At 46.4% G+C, this 17,497-nt stretch overlaps 1 protein-coding gene across 9 annotated transcripts in view; it reads left to right on the top strand.

Moving 5' to 3' along the window:
- HDAC4 (histone deacetylase 4) overlaps positions 1 to 17,497 on the top strand; it is a 194,022-nt gene that overhangs the window by 88,866 nt on the left and 87,659 nt on the right. For all 9 annotated transcript variants that reach the window (XM_065750742.1, XM_065750744.1, XM_065750746.1 and 6 more), the window contains one exon: positions 4,533 to 4,777. In XM_065750742.1, the coding sequence (XP_065606814.1) occupies positions 4,533 to 4,777 (245 nt within the window). The remainder of the gene's footprint in view (positions 1 to 4,532; positions 4,778 to 17,497) is intronic.

The raw sequence follows: 17,497 nt of genomic DNA on the forward strand, positions 1-17,497 counted from the left end.
TTTCCTTACGTTCCTGGATAAGACATGCGTGTATATCTCACAGAGGTTGCTAATTCATGTTAATGAGCAAGTGAAGGAATTAGGATCAAAAAAGTTGATTCTAGAAATCCAGAATCCCTGTGTGTCCTGATCATGACTTTCAGGTCTTGGTAGTAATGAGAGGAAACTTTCTTTTGCCATGAATGAGTGAATGACATTTAAAACTCCATCTGTTGCCTACAGTGTGGTGCCTCACGATGTGTTTCAATGGCTGATGGGATGATTAATTTCGGTTCCCATTCATGCAGCATGACATGTTCTCATAGTGGGGAATGACTCCAGCCCTTGCTGAACTGCAGCATGTGTGGTGCTCGTAGGAAATCTCACGGCTGTTTGCTCATAGCTTGTGTGCTGAGGAAGGATCCAGGCTGCTTCTGCTTTCACCCACACAGCTCTGCGAAAACAACGGCGTGCTGAGCTGACTGCTTCTGGGGGATGGCTCCATCTCCTGATTGGACTAGGGGAGTGTTGTTTTAGTTTTACACAGAGAGGTTAAAACCTTTAGAGCTCTTGTTTTTAAACAGGCACAGCCCTGCCAGCCAGGTGAGGGAAGGAGTCATGCTGCTCTGCTCTGCCTGCTGCAAGCTCACCTCCGGCACTGGGCACGGGTTGGGTGCCACAGCATGAGAACGTCCAGAGGAGGACTGCAGAGACAGGGAAGGGTCTGAGGGCAATGATGGAGGCTGAGGTCCCTTGGTTTGTTCAGCCTGGAGTAGGGGAGGCTGAGGGGAGGAATCATGGCAGCCTGCGGCTCCCTCAGATGCTTGCAGCGTGCCATGGCCAAGCTCCGAGTCCCAGCTGAGATGGCTGGCTGAGAGTGAACCTAGAGAGTGGCCTGGATGCATATGACGATGCTATTTTCTTTAACTATTCTGGAGAAATACTGCTTTTCTTTGGGGCATTCTGTAGTAATCAGCACGCTGTAGGCTCAGAGCAGCTCAGTGTCTTCCAGGCCTTCCAACAGTGCTCTCAGACCCTTCCTTAGGGTGTACACAAAAGCACGCTGCTTTCATCCCGGCACTGCAGGCAGATACTGCAGCAGCTCGTTGCTATTAATAGCCCTGATCTCACTGTCTCTCCGTGTTTCAGCAAGTTGTGACATTTTGGGAAGCAGAGCTGTGTCCCCATCACCGGGTGACGGTCACAGCCGCCTGCCCGGGGCCACTGCCTTGAGCCCCACGGCATGCCTCCTTCCCCTGCAAATTAACACTGTGGTTCTGGGACCCCTGTGCCAGCAGCTGAAAATAAAGCTCGGGGGGAGATCTGTGCACGCCATCACGCTGCACATGCAGGGCACGGTCTCTTGATTTTGCAGTTTGTTGTTGTTGCTGAAAGGCTGCTGCTCTGCTATTGGCAGAACCCAGCCAGAGGGCAACACTGGCACACCAGTAATTAGAAAGCAAACTCGTTAGCTGGAAGTAAAGCATGGAGAGGACGAGAGGAGAAGCTGAGTCAGCAGTGTCTGGAAAGCGGTGGCCTGGGACGTCCAGTTGGAGCTGTGTGTTCCTGTAGGAGCCCAAGTGCTCGCCCAGCAGGGTTTGGTTGCTAAGCTCACGCTGTCGTGGGCACGTGGTGGTACGTCTCTGATTCCTCTCCTCTTTGTCACCTTGTCTTCTCTCAACTCAACAGCAGATCTGGGGACTCCTGGGCTGGAGGGAGGGAGGTCTGGGGAAGCACGTTCCTCTTTGAAGCTGGCATTGATTTGAGATAGAGGGGAATGAAAATGGTGATGGTTTTTGGAGAACTGGTTTTAAAAGTCTTCTTAAAGTTCAGCTTCAGTAAAGGTTGCACTGAAACAGGATCTGAATGGAAATGTTTCACAGACCCCGTGTCGGTGTCGTAGTGAAATTTTCTTTTAGTGTGCTTTCAGGACCGAATCCTTCTATTTTGCCAATCCTTTAAGGACTCCTGTGAAAATGCTGTTTCAGAGAAGAGGGAGAAAATACAGTTATTACTGCTGTTCTTATTTAAATAATGCATACACATACCTAAGTTGCATCTCCCTCTTCTAATCCCTTCCAAACTGCCCTCGTAGAGAGGTGATAGTGATAGTTCAGTTGCAGACAAGCCCAGCGTGTGACACTGATAATGTGTTGATGTAAAACGATGTTAGTGCCAGACATTTTCTATAGGAAATGGACTCTTGCTTTGCAAACTGCTCCGATCGGTCTGTTACAGCAAATACATATTTGACCAATAGATGCCTTCCTCTGTTGATCTGATAGATGGTGTGGGCAGGCTGGGAGATGCCAAATTCACAGTCCCAGCCACCACGAGGCCGCTCTGTGCCTGCAGTCGATGAGGGCTGGAATGCTTCAGGTCTTAATTAACGTGTGGCACGCGGGCGGCCTTTGATGTATAGCCATGTTTTATTTATGTGGGGAGGGAAAAGCATCAGAGTGTTTCTAACTTGGTGTAAAAATAATGGTAACCGGACCGTGGAAAAAAATCCTCACATGCCTAGGTTAAATAATAATGCTAATAATTCCTCCTGTTTTCTGCCTTGTGTTCCTGCGGTGAAGGAAGAGGCAGGGTAACAGGAGATAGTTTATTATTTGTAATTGAGATCTTCTAATTCACGGGTTTGGCATTTCTCATTAAAACTCTGAATATAGTCTTTGTGCTTTTGCTAACGTCATGAATCCGATTGTATTAATGCGTTCTCAAGGCAGAACCTATAAAAGCAATTTTCTGGTCTACCATAAAATATTCATAAGAATACAGGCTTTTTTTTGTTTTGATGATGTCTTCATTAACTAGAGAAGGTTTTATTGTTTTCAGGAGGGCCCCGTAGGTCAGAAGCGCTCGCAGCTTCTGTTGGGAACTCGCGGCGTTTCCAATTCTTGAGACCAAAATAGTGAGAGGCCGGGATGACGCAGCTCTGCGGGGCGATGAATGGGAGCTGTGGCTGCAGTGCCAGGCACTCGGGGGCTTTTGCTTTTAGGAAATGGGGAATTTGGCTCAGAGTTGTGCGTAGAAAAATACGCGTTTCAAGGCATATTACATTTAACATTGACAAACTACGTGTTCTGTAGCGAAGAGAACTGGATTTACGGCTGCTAAGCTTGGGACTCGCTTTGTGATTGTGTATGGGAAGTGTTGAATTGTGGCCTGAACCACTGATGGATCACCTGAGGTGAGCACTGAGTCAGCTGCAGGAGAACAGGTGAAGGCAATGCACCTGTGTGACCAGAAGGGGTGGAGCCTGGCTCCACCTCTCCCAGACCCCATTTCAGGGCTGACCACCACTGGGGAAGGGTTTCTTGTTGGAGATCCCTCTCCTGTGTGTAGTTCCAGGCAAGCCCTTCCTAATTTACCAGTTTTACTTTATACAATCTGGGTAAGCCGTACAAAAATACACTGTCCACCTTCATTATTTTGTGTGGGTACTGTTCTTTCAGAGTATTCACCCTACAGCCTGTAACTTGGCTCTTCTATAAAGATGGGAGAGGACGCTGCTAGATGCTGGGCATAAAAAATAGTACGTTTATAGGGCTTGTAGCTCACCAAGAACTCTGCCTGGCTTGCTGTCCTGATCACAGGGTTTGATCCTCCTGCATTAACTACTTGGAGCTCTCCTCCAGCACTGGGACTGTGGAGTTGCATCAAATCATACTCAGGGGATGTTTCAGGAGCTCTGGAATAATATATATATAATGTATACATTTGGAGAAGGCCGGCCAGGGGAGGGTGTGGGTTTGTGTGTTTGTTGCATCAGGATTTGTTTTCGGATCACCAGGGGTTTGATTTGGTGGGTTGAAGTGGTAACGCCCAGCTGAGCTGTTGAATTGTGTTCTGACTCCTTTCAGAGATGAGTCTGAAGCTGCTGTGCTTGGAGGAAATGGGGCTGAAGCGTGAAGTCCCCAATATTTGCTGCCAGATGAAACTGCTGCTGTTCCAGGAGTGCTGGAGCTCAGCATCTGTCACAATATTCAGTCCTCACCTTAGTGGTACTCCAGTTGTGAGAGCCGTGATGCTTAGGTGCAGACTGTTCAGTTGGGTTCTTGATGGCCACACGCCCTCTATTTGCTCCTCACTGGTTGCTGCAGCAACTCTGGGCTGTCACAGGAGCCCTGAATGATTTTTCCGATTCTTCTTTATCCATTTACTTCTGTTCAAGCTCCTTTCAAAAAAAATTATTATGAGGGATACAGAGCGTGGTGCTTTTCTGTGTAATTTTTACTGAGGGCTTCGTGTTTCTGACCGTAAGAGTCCATGAATTGATCAGCTGTAAGACAAGATGGAGCTTTGCTGCGAAGTCCCGGAGTAATATTTATCCATCTAATCTCAAGTGATGCTAGCAGAGCGCAATAGAGATGCCTGTTTGAATACACAGGCTGGGAGTGATAACAAGCAGGGTCACGTGCAGTTCACTGAAGTTCTTTGCTTTGAGAAAATGCACGTATTCATAGGAGATGGTGGCTGGAGGAAAGCTCTGTCTCCCATCGTGCTTTTTTTCCCGCTCATCTCCCCCGTGTGTTCTCCCTCCGCAGTTGATGTGAGCACAGCACTGCCCTTGCAAGTTGCCCCGACCTCAGTCCCGATGGATCTGCGCCTGGACCACCAATTCCCCATGCCCGTGACGGAGCCGACGCTGCGTGAGCAGCAGCTGCAGCAGGAGCTGCTGGCACTGAAGCAGAAGCAGCAGATCCAGAGGCAGATCCTCATCGCCGAGTTCCAGCGGCAGCACGAGCAGCTCTCCCGGCAGCACGAGGCCCAGCTGCACGAGCACATCAAGGTAAGTGGTGGGCAGGGGGCTGCTTTGGGCTGGAGATGCCACTCTGGGGTGTGCACACCACGGGGCTTTTGGAGGTCAGCTCTCTGGCCTTGTGCTTCACCTGGCTCCGTCGTGCAGGACGAAGAAGAAATGTCACGCGCGGGGTAAGTGGGAAGTGCAGTCCAGAAGATGGCTGTTGCATAGTGAAAATGTTAGACGTTATATAAATATTTCACAGTGATAGACTATTGCTATGGTAACATAAGCTTTCAGAATTGCTAATATGCTCCCTTTTCAAAGGGGGGATTAGCGTGGCACGTGGTAAATAGTGTTAATGTAATATTAAAAAGCAACCTCGATTCAACCTTATATAACTTTGGTTTTAATAGGAAGTATATGTCAGAGCGGGGAAGATGGGATTAAAAGTTAATGTTGTATTATTTACAGACTTTTCAAGTACAGTTATTAGCCTGAGTTTGCAAGAATATTGACTGTTTGGAAATAGATGAACAGCAAATGCCTTTGTCCTCAGCGGGTCCTGCCTGCAGTCTGCTGTCTTTGGGACAGAGGTATGGGGAGGGGCACACAACTTCCAGGTTTAGCAGTTCTTTGGTTGCTGAGTTTCAGAAGGTGAGAACTGCACTCGTGTAAATGCAGGGGAATCATTTTGTCCAGAGAAATGAACTTACAACCACGTATCTGAACTGTGAACTCAGCTGCTTTGTGGCTCCATGAAAAATGATGCGGGAGGGGGGAGAATATGAAAGAGAATAAATAAAAATCTGAGCATGAGGGGTTGAAATGTGGTACAGAAGCAGATCTGAACCAGGATGTGGAGCTTTTTTTATGGGGGGGATTCACGTGCTTTTAGAAAATCACACACACACACTGCACTGTTCCAGGCATGCAAAGGGAGGACTGACTCTACGCTGAGTCAAGACAGAACTTTTCATTGCACTTTTTCGTTGTACGCTCTGCTTTTGGTGCTGCAGACTTAGGAGTGCACAGCACTCAGGTTTGGGTGCTCTGCAAGAGCTGTAAGCAGAGGTGCTGCTGGGCTGGGCTGTGCTGTGGGGAGCAGGCTGCAGGGTTCTGCAGGAGATGAATGGGGTCCTGCTTTTACTGGAGGAAATTCATGTGACACACAGAGTTGCTACAGATGAGCAGGGTTTTGAAGAAGTCTGAGGTAAGGAGGGTTGCTTTTTTGTTTGTTTTCAAAGGAAACTTCAATCCAATCCCAGGAGGTGTCACTGGGACCTACATGCTGTTGCACGTGAAGATGGCAAGCCTATAAAGAATGATTGCGGAGCAGTTCTGATCCACTGTGTTCTTAGCAGAGACCCAAGACAGGAATGCAGTTCATGATCTTTTCTATTCGCTCCAACGCAGTGAGAAGGAAGCAGCAAATCCCTGACACTCAAAATTAGATGATTGGTTTATGTTGTCACTGATGAGATTAAGAATTTCATTAGTCTCTCGTCTCCAAAGCAAACTGTTCAGTATGAAGGAATAACTCAGACTGAATGTTACAGCTATGAGATTCTTCAACTGTCTGTAGCCAGAGTAGTTTATGGTATTGCAATGGAGGTGTCTATCACTCCCTTTAACAAAGTTATATTCCCAGTTTCCAGACCTGTAGTCTGCCTGAAGAGCTTGAAGCAGAAAGCCTGCCCAGCTTTCTGTTAAGATTGCACATTAACACTGGAAAATAAAGAGGACTTGGAGTGTGCCTTATTGTGGCATCACCTGTTAGACGTTTTCAACATCCCTCCTGATGCTGGGGGTTTTTGATTCAGAAGGCAACCTTTCAGCAGCTATTGCAAGGTAACTGTGTACCTTGCAAGCTTGCATGCTTTTAAATAAAATAGAAATAGTAGCTCCTGCAGATTAGCTGGAGTTTTCAATGTCAGGACAACCTCCAAATGTAATGAAACAGCTCAAAAATGCAAAATACAAACATAAAAGTTCAAACCGTACGGTCATATCAAACAAAATGGCAGTGCTTTGACTTTCTCTCTGACACTGGTTTCCTTGGAAATGGTCAGGACCTCTGTTATTCATGCTGCTAAATTCTGAAATTGCTTTGTTGTAGGCTGTTTCTGCAAAGGGGGGGAGAATTCTGCACCTTACTGTGCTTTGCATATCATGACAGTGCTATCTAGAATTGATTAATTTAGCTTTTTTCACTGCTGCCTCACATCCAGCATTTCAATCAGTGCATGCAGAGTGTTCGGTTTGTCCATCAGTGTGTGTCCTGGAGTGGGGCTCTCTGAGTAGAGCAGCACTGACATTTTAAACCATTTCTTTGTTTTAAGTGTTAAACTCTCAGCTAATACAGTAGTAAATGTGATTGGTGTTTGTTTCCTTTCTCTTTTTTTTTTTTTTTACCATGCTGTGGGTAGGAACAGAGAAACTTCTGATTCCAGGGAAGGCAAAGGGAGTGGGGCAGCATCTCTCCCTCTCTCTGTCCCAGCCAAAGCAGTACTATAAGAAACATCTTAAATTCTTTTTAAGTCAATTAAATTTGGCTTGAAAAATGCTGGCATGGTTTTTCTGCTTTTCTGTCCCAGTAGATAACTTAATCTGAAGGTTTGGTATTTTCCAGAACTTGGTTTTATTCCAGCAGCCCAGCTTTAATCATCTGATGATCTAGCTCAGGAGCAGGCGGGTAGCCACCGTCCCCTGCCCCCCCATCAGGCCCTGCTGTCACAGATACACATCAGCTGTGCCTGCATTCGAGTAGGAATGGAGTTTTGGAAGAAATGCTCTCTGGTCTAAAGTGGGCACGTTCCACAAGGTCACACAGTCTGGAGAAGCAGGCTGAGAGCAAAATGATGTTTGTGGAAGGAAAGGCTATAATGGGACCTAGCTGCAGCTCAGCGTGTTGAGGACAGATCGTCGCGCGCAGGGAGGGATGAGAAAAGTCTGACTTGTTCAGGGAAAATTAGCTGAGCCTTCTGAAGACTTCACACCATATGGAAATACAGAAAACTGTCTTTCGCAACTACAGTGCAGCTTTGTCAGTTGCTGCAGCTCGACATCTGAAAGCGGAGTGGGATGGGAGCAGCTGCGGGCTGGCTGGAGGGATGGACGAGCGCGCGGCTCCAGCGCGGCCGCTCACCTTTGGTGAGGCAGATTTTCCAGGGAGGCACGCCTCGCCAGATGTGCAGCAGTGCTTACAGCCTTCCAGTCTGCCTTCCTAAATAAAAACAAGGATGGAACAAGGAGCCTGGTGCCCAGGCTGTTGCCAGTGAGACCGTGGAAAGGCTCTCTGCAGGTTCCAGCGTGAGCTCGGCCTGACCTTTGATTGTGAAGCCACCGGCAGGGAATATTTTCCTTTGTGAGTCACGGATTCCCAGCCAAGATCAGCTGGAAGTTACCAAAAGCTTTTCCATTTGCCCTCTGGTCAAGGGTTGGAGCTCGGCGATTGAAGAGCGGCAGGACACGTGCTTTGGCAGTGCCGGACACACCAGGGGCAGATGGGATGGCTGCAGGAAAGCAGCTGAGGCTCACAGTTCCTTGTGAAACTCAAATCTTAACCTGGAGGCATGCAGTGGTGCTAATTCAGTCGTGCAATTCCTCATTTCTTTTCTTTCTGGCATCAGATAACAGAGTATTAGAGCCCATCAGCAGCAGAGAGACCACCGTACTGCATATATAGGATAATCAGGTAAATGCATATATAGGGTGGTCAGAGACGTCGTGGGTTTGCACATAAGAAGTGACATCACTGTGCAGAGGAGTGAGCTCTGTAATGAGGAGTGATGCTGAAATGCTTTGGGGTTTTTTTTAATAATGCAGAAATGTCATACTTTCAGCAGTATGCTTGTGCTGCGGAGTGGCCTTATGCCAATAAATAAAAATATGTGGAATGTTTTCAGCCATTGGCTTTATATATAGCAGCATTCAGATAAAGCATGGGGAGATGGATTCGTTTTGTGCTGTTTTCAGATGACGTGTTTTCCATCAGCACGTTGGCTTCTGGGCTGATGGAGGGGAGGTAAGGTATCTAAGCTGGCAGTACCTGAGCTCCTTATGGGGAGGAGCTTTCTGGCCATCCCTTAGTTTTATTTGAAGGTGGAAGTCTCCCAGGGAATCTGAAAAATTTTGCAATGCTGTAAATAAAATGGAATTCCTTTCCAAGTATAGCTGGAGCTGCCTATCGTGCTGATGTTGAAGTGAAAAGCTGCTCTTTGCTTTCATCTGGCGATAGCTGCCCTTGAAGTGGTTGGTTTGCTCACAGGATTGCTACCTGCTTGCAGTGCCATCATCTGTTAGGGCAGCCCTTGTGTTGCCCAGAGTCTCTCCTCGGTGGCCTCTTTGAGATGAGTTGTTTCTTACTTTCCAAATAGGAAAAAATCCACCTGTTAAAATCCTGCTGACGTGGTTGATGTCATCTGCTTCCACCCTACATCTTTGCTGGCTGGGGATGCTGGAGGAACACCTTGAAGCCTTGAGCAGAGGCCTGTCCTGCCCTGCTGCTGCCCCTTTTCCTGTTGTGCTGCTGCTTGTTGGATCTGTCCTGCCTCCGTGCAGCCAGACTCCCTCGGCTCCTCATTGTGACTGTTCCACAGAGCACCCACTCCTTGCAGTCTGTGCCACTTTCAAGAGAAACTTAAAAAGCCCCGAGATGCCAGGTGTCTGCCTCTGTGTTCTGATACGATAGGATTATTCATCTTAGAGAACTGCAGCTGGGTACAGGCAGTGGTAAAAACAGACTGAACATTTTGTGCCTTGTTACTGCTTGAATTCGTTGCTCAGTGTTCTCTTGCTATTTTAGATGGTTTTCTCTTCTTTGTCAGTGACCTTCTCTTGTTCTTCTGGTACACGTAGCCGACTCTGTGGCCTGAAGTTCTTAAACCTGGATCCTGCAAAACTTAACTTCTGATGGCAGTAGCCCTGGGGAAAGCTTTTGCAAGATCAGAGCGTTTGCTCTCTTTGAAGGCTGGGATGACTTTTTTCATGCTCAGAGGTGAGATCTTTTTCCAAGAACAGCGAGGGGCAAATCTGCACACGGAGGTGTGCATGATGCTGCATTCTTAGAGAGTTCTGAGAAGCGTTGGTGTTTCTGGGCTGAAGCTGGATTGCTCGACCAGGAAGATTGTCTGCAATGGTCCTAACAGGTCTTCTAAGAAGATTAACTTTAAATGGTTAAAGGAACATGCTTTCTTTTGGCTCCATCCGAGAGCCTGCTGGAGAGGAGCTCTGAGGAGAGGCACTTGGGTGTCCTGATGGGTGACAGGCTGACAGTCTTCTTCTCAGCAGTGTGTGGTGATAGGATGAGGGGAAATAGCCATAAACCGAAGCACAGGATTTAAGATTCCATGGTATCTTAAATTGGACTGGCTCTTGGATATTCTGAAAGCCTGACTGATGTAAATGAGAGAAATGTCAGGGTTCCCTGGCTGACAAACAACAAGATCTTGCTTACTTGATACCACTTAGTAATTTATTTTCTTTTCGGTGGAATCTGAGCAACTTTTGAAGTGGTTGAATCTGTTCTTCTCATAGCATGAATCTGTCTCCTGGCATAATGTGAGTGGGGCACACTGATATTTTTCTTGAAAGCTAAAGGCCTTATGGTTTCTAGTCAATTTAGAATTTCAAAATAGATGGCAGAAGAAAAAAAAAAGCATATTTCCAGTTCACACCTAAATTTTCAGCTTCGACTTTATATTTTGAACCAGATAAAAATAGATTGGTAATAAAGTTCAGGAGAATAACGCAGAGAATCAAGGCAGGAGTAGAGAAAGACCCAAGCAAATCCTGCTAATGTGTCAGGAATAGTGACCTGTTAATATACACTATCACTGATTAAATTAACATTCATAAACTGAGAATTCCTGTTACTCTATATGGTCTTGATGAAATTCAGCTGGTGTACATGAGGACGAAGTTGTGCTTAAAATGGAAATCATACAGTGAGTAACCTCACTTGTCTACACACAGAACGAACAACGTTTGAGGCTTAATCTCTGTGTTTGTGTTTCCTGTTGAGCTGGTGGTGGTGTGTAGAAGTGATAGATGTTCGCTATTTCAGTCGGTGCTCTGGTGAGGTTTCCCTCCCCTCCTCTTGTCCCTGCAGTCTCTCTTTCCCTGGTCCATCATACAAATGACCAGGAATGGTGGATCAGTAGGTGCGGCCGTGCTTCTTCCCTTTGTTCGTATTTCCTTCATTGGAATGACCCAAATCTGGTGGTGATTTCTCTGGCTACTCCCATTACGGGATCTCCATTCCTGATACTGATTTTTGCATGAGATTTCCATTCCAGCTCCTCCATTCCCCGTACCCTGAGATATTTTTGAGAAGACAGAATTTTTCTTCTGGGGACTGATGTCTGATCAGTCAGAGCATGACAGAATCTCATGTTGCCTTAAACATCTGAGGTTCATACCTATTCTGGAGAATTGCTTGGCTCCAGTTCCCCAGGAGTCCTTATTGCCATTGTGGTCAGTCTTGCACGTGCCCTCCTCCTGGTGCTAAGTGCACAGATTGTCCTCACCTTCAAAAATAAACGTCTACATAAAAGACAGCAGAAAGAATGCAAAGGTGTTGTCCATCTGTCCCCACCTTTAGGAGGGAAGAGAAAGGCAGGGAAGAGGATAGAGAGAATAAAGAGCATAGAGAAGGAACTGTACATACTAGATACTACCAAGGTAGCTCGCTGCTTTCTACAGAGGATGTCAGATGCTCCACTTCCAGAGGAAATATAAAAACTAGGCTGGAGTTTCAGCCACAGAGCAAAAGGCACATAGAAAAACGTGTTCTCAAGGCTGCCTTTCCAGATACGCAGAGGGTAGAAGCTGAACTTAAACTCAACACTCAAACCTTCAGCCTTTTAGGAACGGTGAGCAGTTATGAGGTGTGAAAGAAATGGAGATACAGAAGCATATATCAAAACGTGAACTGCCAAACTAATAACGTGGGATCTTTTCACCTAGATCTGGCAGGAAGGAAACTTAACCGTCATTCCCTTTCCTGAAGACATGTGAGCCTCGTAAAGTTGAACACCAGACAGTCTCGGTTGGATGTGTCTACCTCAGATCCATCTCTTGCCCAGGATGCTGTCAGCAGGGGAAGGATTGTTTTCCTGCGCAGCAGAGAGAGGCTGGCTGCAGGGAATTCTGGCACTGGACTGCTTGCTGTCAGCCTGTCTGATAGCTGGAAGGGGGCATGCTGAATATACGTTCAGATACGTCCAAGAAAAGAGGTTTGTTTGTCTGAGCTGTATTTTCAGATGTTTGTGTCTAGGAGCCCTTGCTGCTTGGCTCCTGCTGAAAACCACAACTCTTCCCCCTCTTTTCCCAGTATAACCAATTAATTCTGACTTGTCTCCAGTATTCCAGAAGATATCTTCCATAAAGCCTGACTAGCTTTGTCCTTGGAATTAAAAGCTGTTGTGGTGGAGCCAAGGGAGAGAATCCTGCAACAGGAGCAATAGCCTGAGACTGCAGTAAACAGGATAGGGAGAATACGAAGTGGAGAATACAGCCAAAGGAATGGCTGGCTTTGAAATTTGCCTAAAGCCAACCCAGTACGATAGAGGTTCTTCCAGAGTAAATCAGAACATGCTGTCCACCCATATGTAATTTTTTTTTTGTGAGGTGATTTGATGTATATGGATTTCAACTCGTGCTTCCTTGATTATCACCTTCAGTTTTGCTTTCCTGCAGTCGTCTGAGCTCCATATCTTTTTGAATACAAGAAGTAGCCTTTCCCAGACTATAGGATTTGCCGAAACTGGTGTCATGTCATCTCTGAAAGCCTTTCCTGGGTCATGCCTCTGCCTTTAAACTGCAGGTGTTGGGAAGATGGTGGGATGTTTTTGTTAATGTCCAGTTATCAGTTTTGAAACTTGCATTTTACTCGTACGTCCTCATGACCTCTTTGAGGCTGCTGTCTCTATCAGAGAGCAGCCTATTGTTCGGGGGAGGTAATGGGCAGCAGTTGAAGTAGTTGTACATGGCCTCTAAGCTTTCTTGGGAGAAGTCCTCAGCCTGCAGTGCTTTCATGGCAGACAGGATTGTGCCAGTATGGCTTTGGTCTGAGGTAGAAGCTGCACATAACTACAGGATTATAGAATGGCTTGGGTTGGAAGGGATCTAAGCCTACCCTCTCTTAATTTAAAACCATTATCCCTCACCCTAGCAGTATGCTTCCTGAGCTTTTCTTTAGCTTATTTAGATATTGGAATGCTATGACAACATTTCCCCAGAGCCTTCTCTTCCCCAGGCTGAACAAGCCCAGCTCCCTCAACCTTACATCATAGGAAAGATGCTCCAGCCCTCTGCTGATCATCTTTCTGGCCTTCTCTGGAGCCACTCTGACAGCTCCACATCTTCCTTGTTCCAGGGACCCCGGGCCTGGATGCAGTACTCCAGATAGGGCCTTATGAGGGCAGAGTAGAAGGGGACAGTCACCTCCCTTGCCCTGCTGCCACCCCTCTGTTGATGCAGCCCAGGATACTGTTGGCCTTCTGGGCTGCTGGCAGAGTACTGTCAAGCTTTTATTCCACCAGAACCCCCAAATTCCTTCTCCCCAGGGCTCCTCTCAATCCGTTCATCACACAGTCTGTACTGATTGCCTTGACCTAGAGACGGCATTTTGCGCTAGGCCTTATGAGGTTCACGTGGGCCCACATCTCAAGTCTGTCCTGATCCTTTTGGATGGCATCCCTTCCTCCTGTTGTGTCAGTGGCAGCACTCAGCATGGCATCATCCACAAACTTGCTGAGGGTGCACTCAGTCCCACTGTCTGTGTCACTGATAAAGCTGCTAAGCAGTACTGGTCACAAGACAGACTTAATGGGTGCCATTTGTTGCTGATCTCCACCTGGACATGTGCATCCTTTGCTCTGAAAGGAGTTCAGAATTACTTTTACATTCAGAGGGCAGCAGAAGTCCTTGGTGTGATGTCTCACTGTGCTGTAGTATGTTGTAGCACCTTCCATAGGTGATCTCAGCTTGAGGGCACAGTTAGGAGGTAGACACGACGCAAAGCTGCCTTGGATCACAGCAAACTTCTGTCAGCACTGAGTGTGCCAGCTGCTGCTCACCCAGACTTGAATGTGTGATTGTCTTCAGCATGATTAAGGGTGAGCTGTCTGGGTACAGGTAGTTGTACGTTGCCTTCCACTAATTGCTGTAAGTAAAGCATTCAAAAGATATATTATAAAGATGTAGGAGCTATAGTTGAAGCTTCGAAACCTCTCCTGCTTTGCAGATTTTAATCAGTTTTACCATGGTGTGTCAAGTAAATGCCAGAAGGGCCTTTAAAGAAGCAGCTGTTGTATGGGAAGGGAGAAGCAGAGTGTGGGCAGAAGTCGGTGCTGGCTTCTGGGGGGACAGATACATCGGTGTCAGCAGCAGACTGGGGGATGCAGGAAGGATCTGCAGTCTTCTGCTCATCTAGCAAGTGGTTATGGAAGCCTTAATGCAGCACATCCTCGTTCTTTCCAGGAAATGGGATCTCTGGGATCAGTACCACACACTTTCTGGGAGGACACAGGCTTTCTTTTGGGCTGAGGCTGCTGGAAGGTTTCATGGTACTGCCTCTCCACCTCTGTTGCAAATACTAAAGAAAACAATTCTGTTCCACGTAACTGAAAAAAGAAGTTTCTTTGTGCAGAGAACGTTTACAAAGTGCACGTAGATATGGTGTTAGTTTGTGTTCTAGATAGATGTGCCTGAGAACTGAAGACAATTGAGGAATGTGGTGGTAAAATTCACCGCACTGCTGAGCCCGTATGGCTAATGGAAAACTGATAAATAGCTGGAAATGCTCTACATGTTCCCTATTACATTTATTAATATTAATATATGCTAAAAGAGCACCAGAAACACTAACTGCAGGTACAGTTGAACATTTGTGCAGTCTTCATAAATAGTGGAAGCAGTGACATTAAACATATGCAGGAATCCCCATAGTTATAAATATTTACAAATATTTATTTTGGCAAAAGCACCTTATTCAGATGTTCTGAGCTGTGCTCACTAGCACAGTGTGCGTATTTGTCACTCAGCATGCTTCTCAAATTGGTAGCTGAGTTATTAGTCTGAATGCAGGGGATTTCCCTTGGTATATCACTTTGTATTTCACAGATATTTAGGTTACGTGTCCTGCAGTTAACCACGTGCAGCTCTGAGTGTTACCTGTCAAAATTTGCCTTGGTTGCTTCAATTGAAACAGAGAAGCTCCTATTTTTCTGGAGTTTTTGGTTTATTTTGTACGTGGGGCAGCTCGCCTCGAGCACCGAGTGCAGGTTTGGGTATCACAATGTGGGAAGGACATACAGCTATCAGAGAGCCTCCAAAGGAGGGGTGTGGGGATGGTACAGGGTCTGGGGAGCAAGGAGTGTGAGGTCCCTTGGTTTGTTTGCTCATCCTGGAGAAGAGGAGGCAGAGGGGAGGCCTCATGGTGGCCTGCAGCTCCCTCAGCATTCCCTGTCTATAGCATCTGAGCAGTTTGTTTGCATCTCTAACGATGCAAAATATTTACTCTGCAAGAAAACATCGCAATTCAGACAGTCCCAAAGCAGTTTTTCTTCAGCCCTTTCCCAGTGCTTCTGCAGACAACAAAAAGATTTCAGTTTTCAGTGATACAATTGGAGAGGTTGCTTATTTTTTTTAACGCTTCGACGTTGAAAGGGTCTGAAATCTATGTTAATAAGTGTCTTTGTGGAAACTAGGGTCAAAGTCAGCTGAAACAATACGTCTCTAATGAAATTTCTATAAGCCATCCAGATACAAATTGTTTTTTTCATTTACATTTCACTACAGATGTCAATGAAAGCACAGTTCCTCCTAAAGCATCGTAATGTATGTAAACCATTGCGGGAAGCGTAGCATGCAGAGCCTCGAAGACTGCAGATGGAGAGAAAAGGCTCCTGATTTCATAAAAATAACAAAACCTGTTTTAACATATTGTGCATTAAATATTGTTCATTTGCATACTTTCTATGGCTAGGTTATAAAAGCCCACCATGTGGTGGACTTGTTGGAAGTCTGAAAAGATACTCTTACTCCAAATGGAGATGTGTTAGTGGAAGCTGCTGCTTAATTATAAAACAAAAACAACTAGTTTTCTGCATTATTTTTTTTATTTTAATGTTGTGTTTGTTTGGGTTTTTTTTTTGTTTTATTTCTTTAGGTTTTCAGAGTCAGATTTTCTGCTGTTTCCTTCGAATACAATAGCATTAGGAAGGGAAGCATAGTGCAGTCCCTGGGGGTTGTGCTAGCTTGGGCTCCCTGTTGTACAACAGTCTGCCTGCCTGGAGCCAGCAGCAGCAGGGACTCCTCGATCCGGAGCTTCCAGCAGATAGCCCAGCAGATTGTACAGTACCACTTGCATTATTTTTTTGCATCTTTATATAGAATTGTATAATTTTATGTACAGCACAGCCACGGCTGAAACACTCGATAGCACAAATGCACAATGCCTCAAGTTAAAACGAGAAATTGCTGTCAAATCATAAATAGAAAATGTGGAACTGGAAGAAAAGTCAGTGTTTTGGGTGTAGAAGTCTTGCATACACATGCACATATGTTGTCAGGGCTTGAGAAAGGATAAAGCTTGCCACGTGCTTTTGGGGGGAATGGGTTACCTGGCACAATGGCCTGGTCCCATTTCACGGACGTGGTTTTGGGAGCCTGGAGTGGTGGGTGCCATCGGATCAGTTCACACCTTGCCAAGCCGAAAGCTGCCGAGATTTGTCGTTTGTCACCTGCCTTTCTCAGCACAGCTCACTGCTGTCAGAGCACAGGGTGTTCTATGAGCACTGACAGGTAAAAGCCCAAGGCCCCACAGCCTTGCCCACTGCCTCCAGTCCACTGATATAACAGCCCCACGAGGCATGCCTGGGGCTGGAGAGGATCCCAGCGGGTTGATGTGTGCACACATCCATGAGATGTCTGGATGTGGGGACCTGAGGGGGGGACTGCAGGCCTGGACAGGGGCCCTGAGCAGCTGCCTTGGTGGCAGTAAAACTGATCACAGGCTTGGAGGGTTACCATGCAATTTTAGGGAAGAAATCATGTGGAAACTTGGTAACTGCCCCTTGTCAGCTTTTGGATGTTAGGAATGATTTTTTCTCAGAAAGAGTGACGAGGCACTGGCACAGGCTGCCCAGGTTGGGGGTGAGCAGCCCTGTCCCTGGAGGTGTCCCAGATCCGTGGGGATGTGGCACTGAAGGACGTGCTCGGTGGGCACAGTGAGGTGGGCTGGGGTTGGATTTGATGATCTTAGAGGTCTTTTCCAACCGGAATGATTTTATGATTCCCCACCAAACGCTACGATGTCCTTCCTCGTCTTTTATACGAAGACAAGCTGCCAAAAAGCTGCCTTTTCAAAATCAATTTTTCTTGTTTATCTATTTTATTTTTAACTAAGTGCCAGATCCTAGTTACTCATGTTGCTGACTGCTGGCTGTGTGAAGGCCTTGTAGAAAATCACTGTGGTAAAGCAGCCTTTGGTGTTTCAGCTTCTGAACACCCCATCTGATGAAAGCTTTGCAAATGTTGTCCTTCATTAGACAGCCCATCTCTAGTTCTTCCAGGGGTATTGGGAGGGCTTGGGTGTATTCTTCCTGAGTGGCTATTGGAAGATGCATTTCTAAGGCAGGATTGTCTATAATTAAGCTTGGAAATGGGTGGTGATCCTTTCCTCAAGGAAGCATTTATCTCAGATGTGAGCTCTGCACAGCAGACAGGAAGCAACCAGCGTGTGATGAAGTTAAAAGGCTG

This window comes from Cyrtonyx montezumae, unplaced genomic scaffold, assembly GCF_038088225.1.
Source record: "Cyrtonyx montezumae isolate F1298 unplaced genomic scaffold, pur_monq_1.0 scaffold_7, whole genome shotgun sequence".
NCBI lineage: Eukaryota > Metazoa > Chordata > Aves > Galliformes > Odontophoridae > Cyrtonyx > Cyrtonyx montezumae.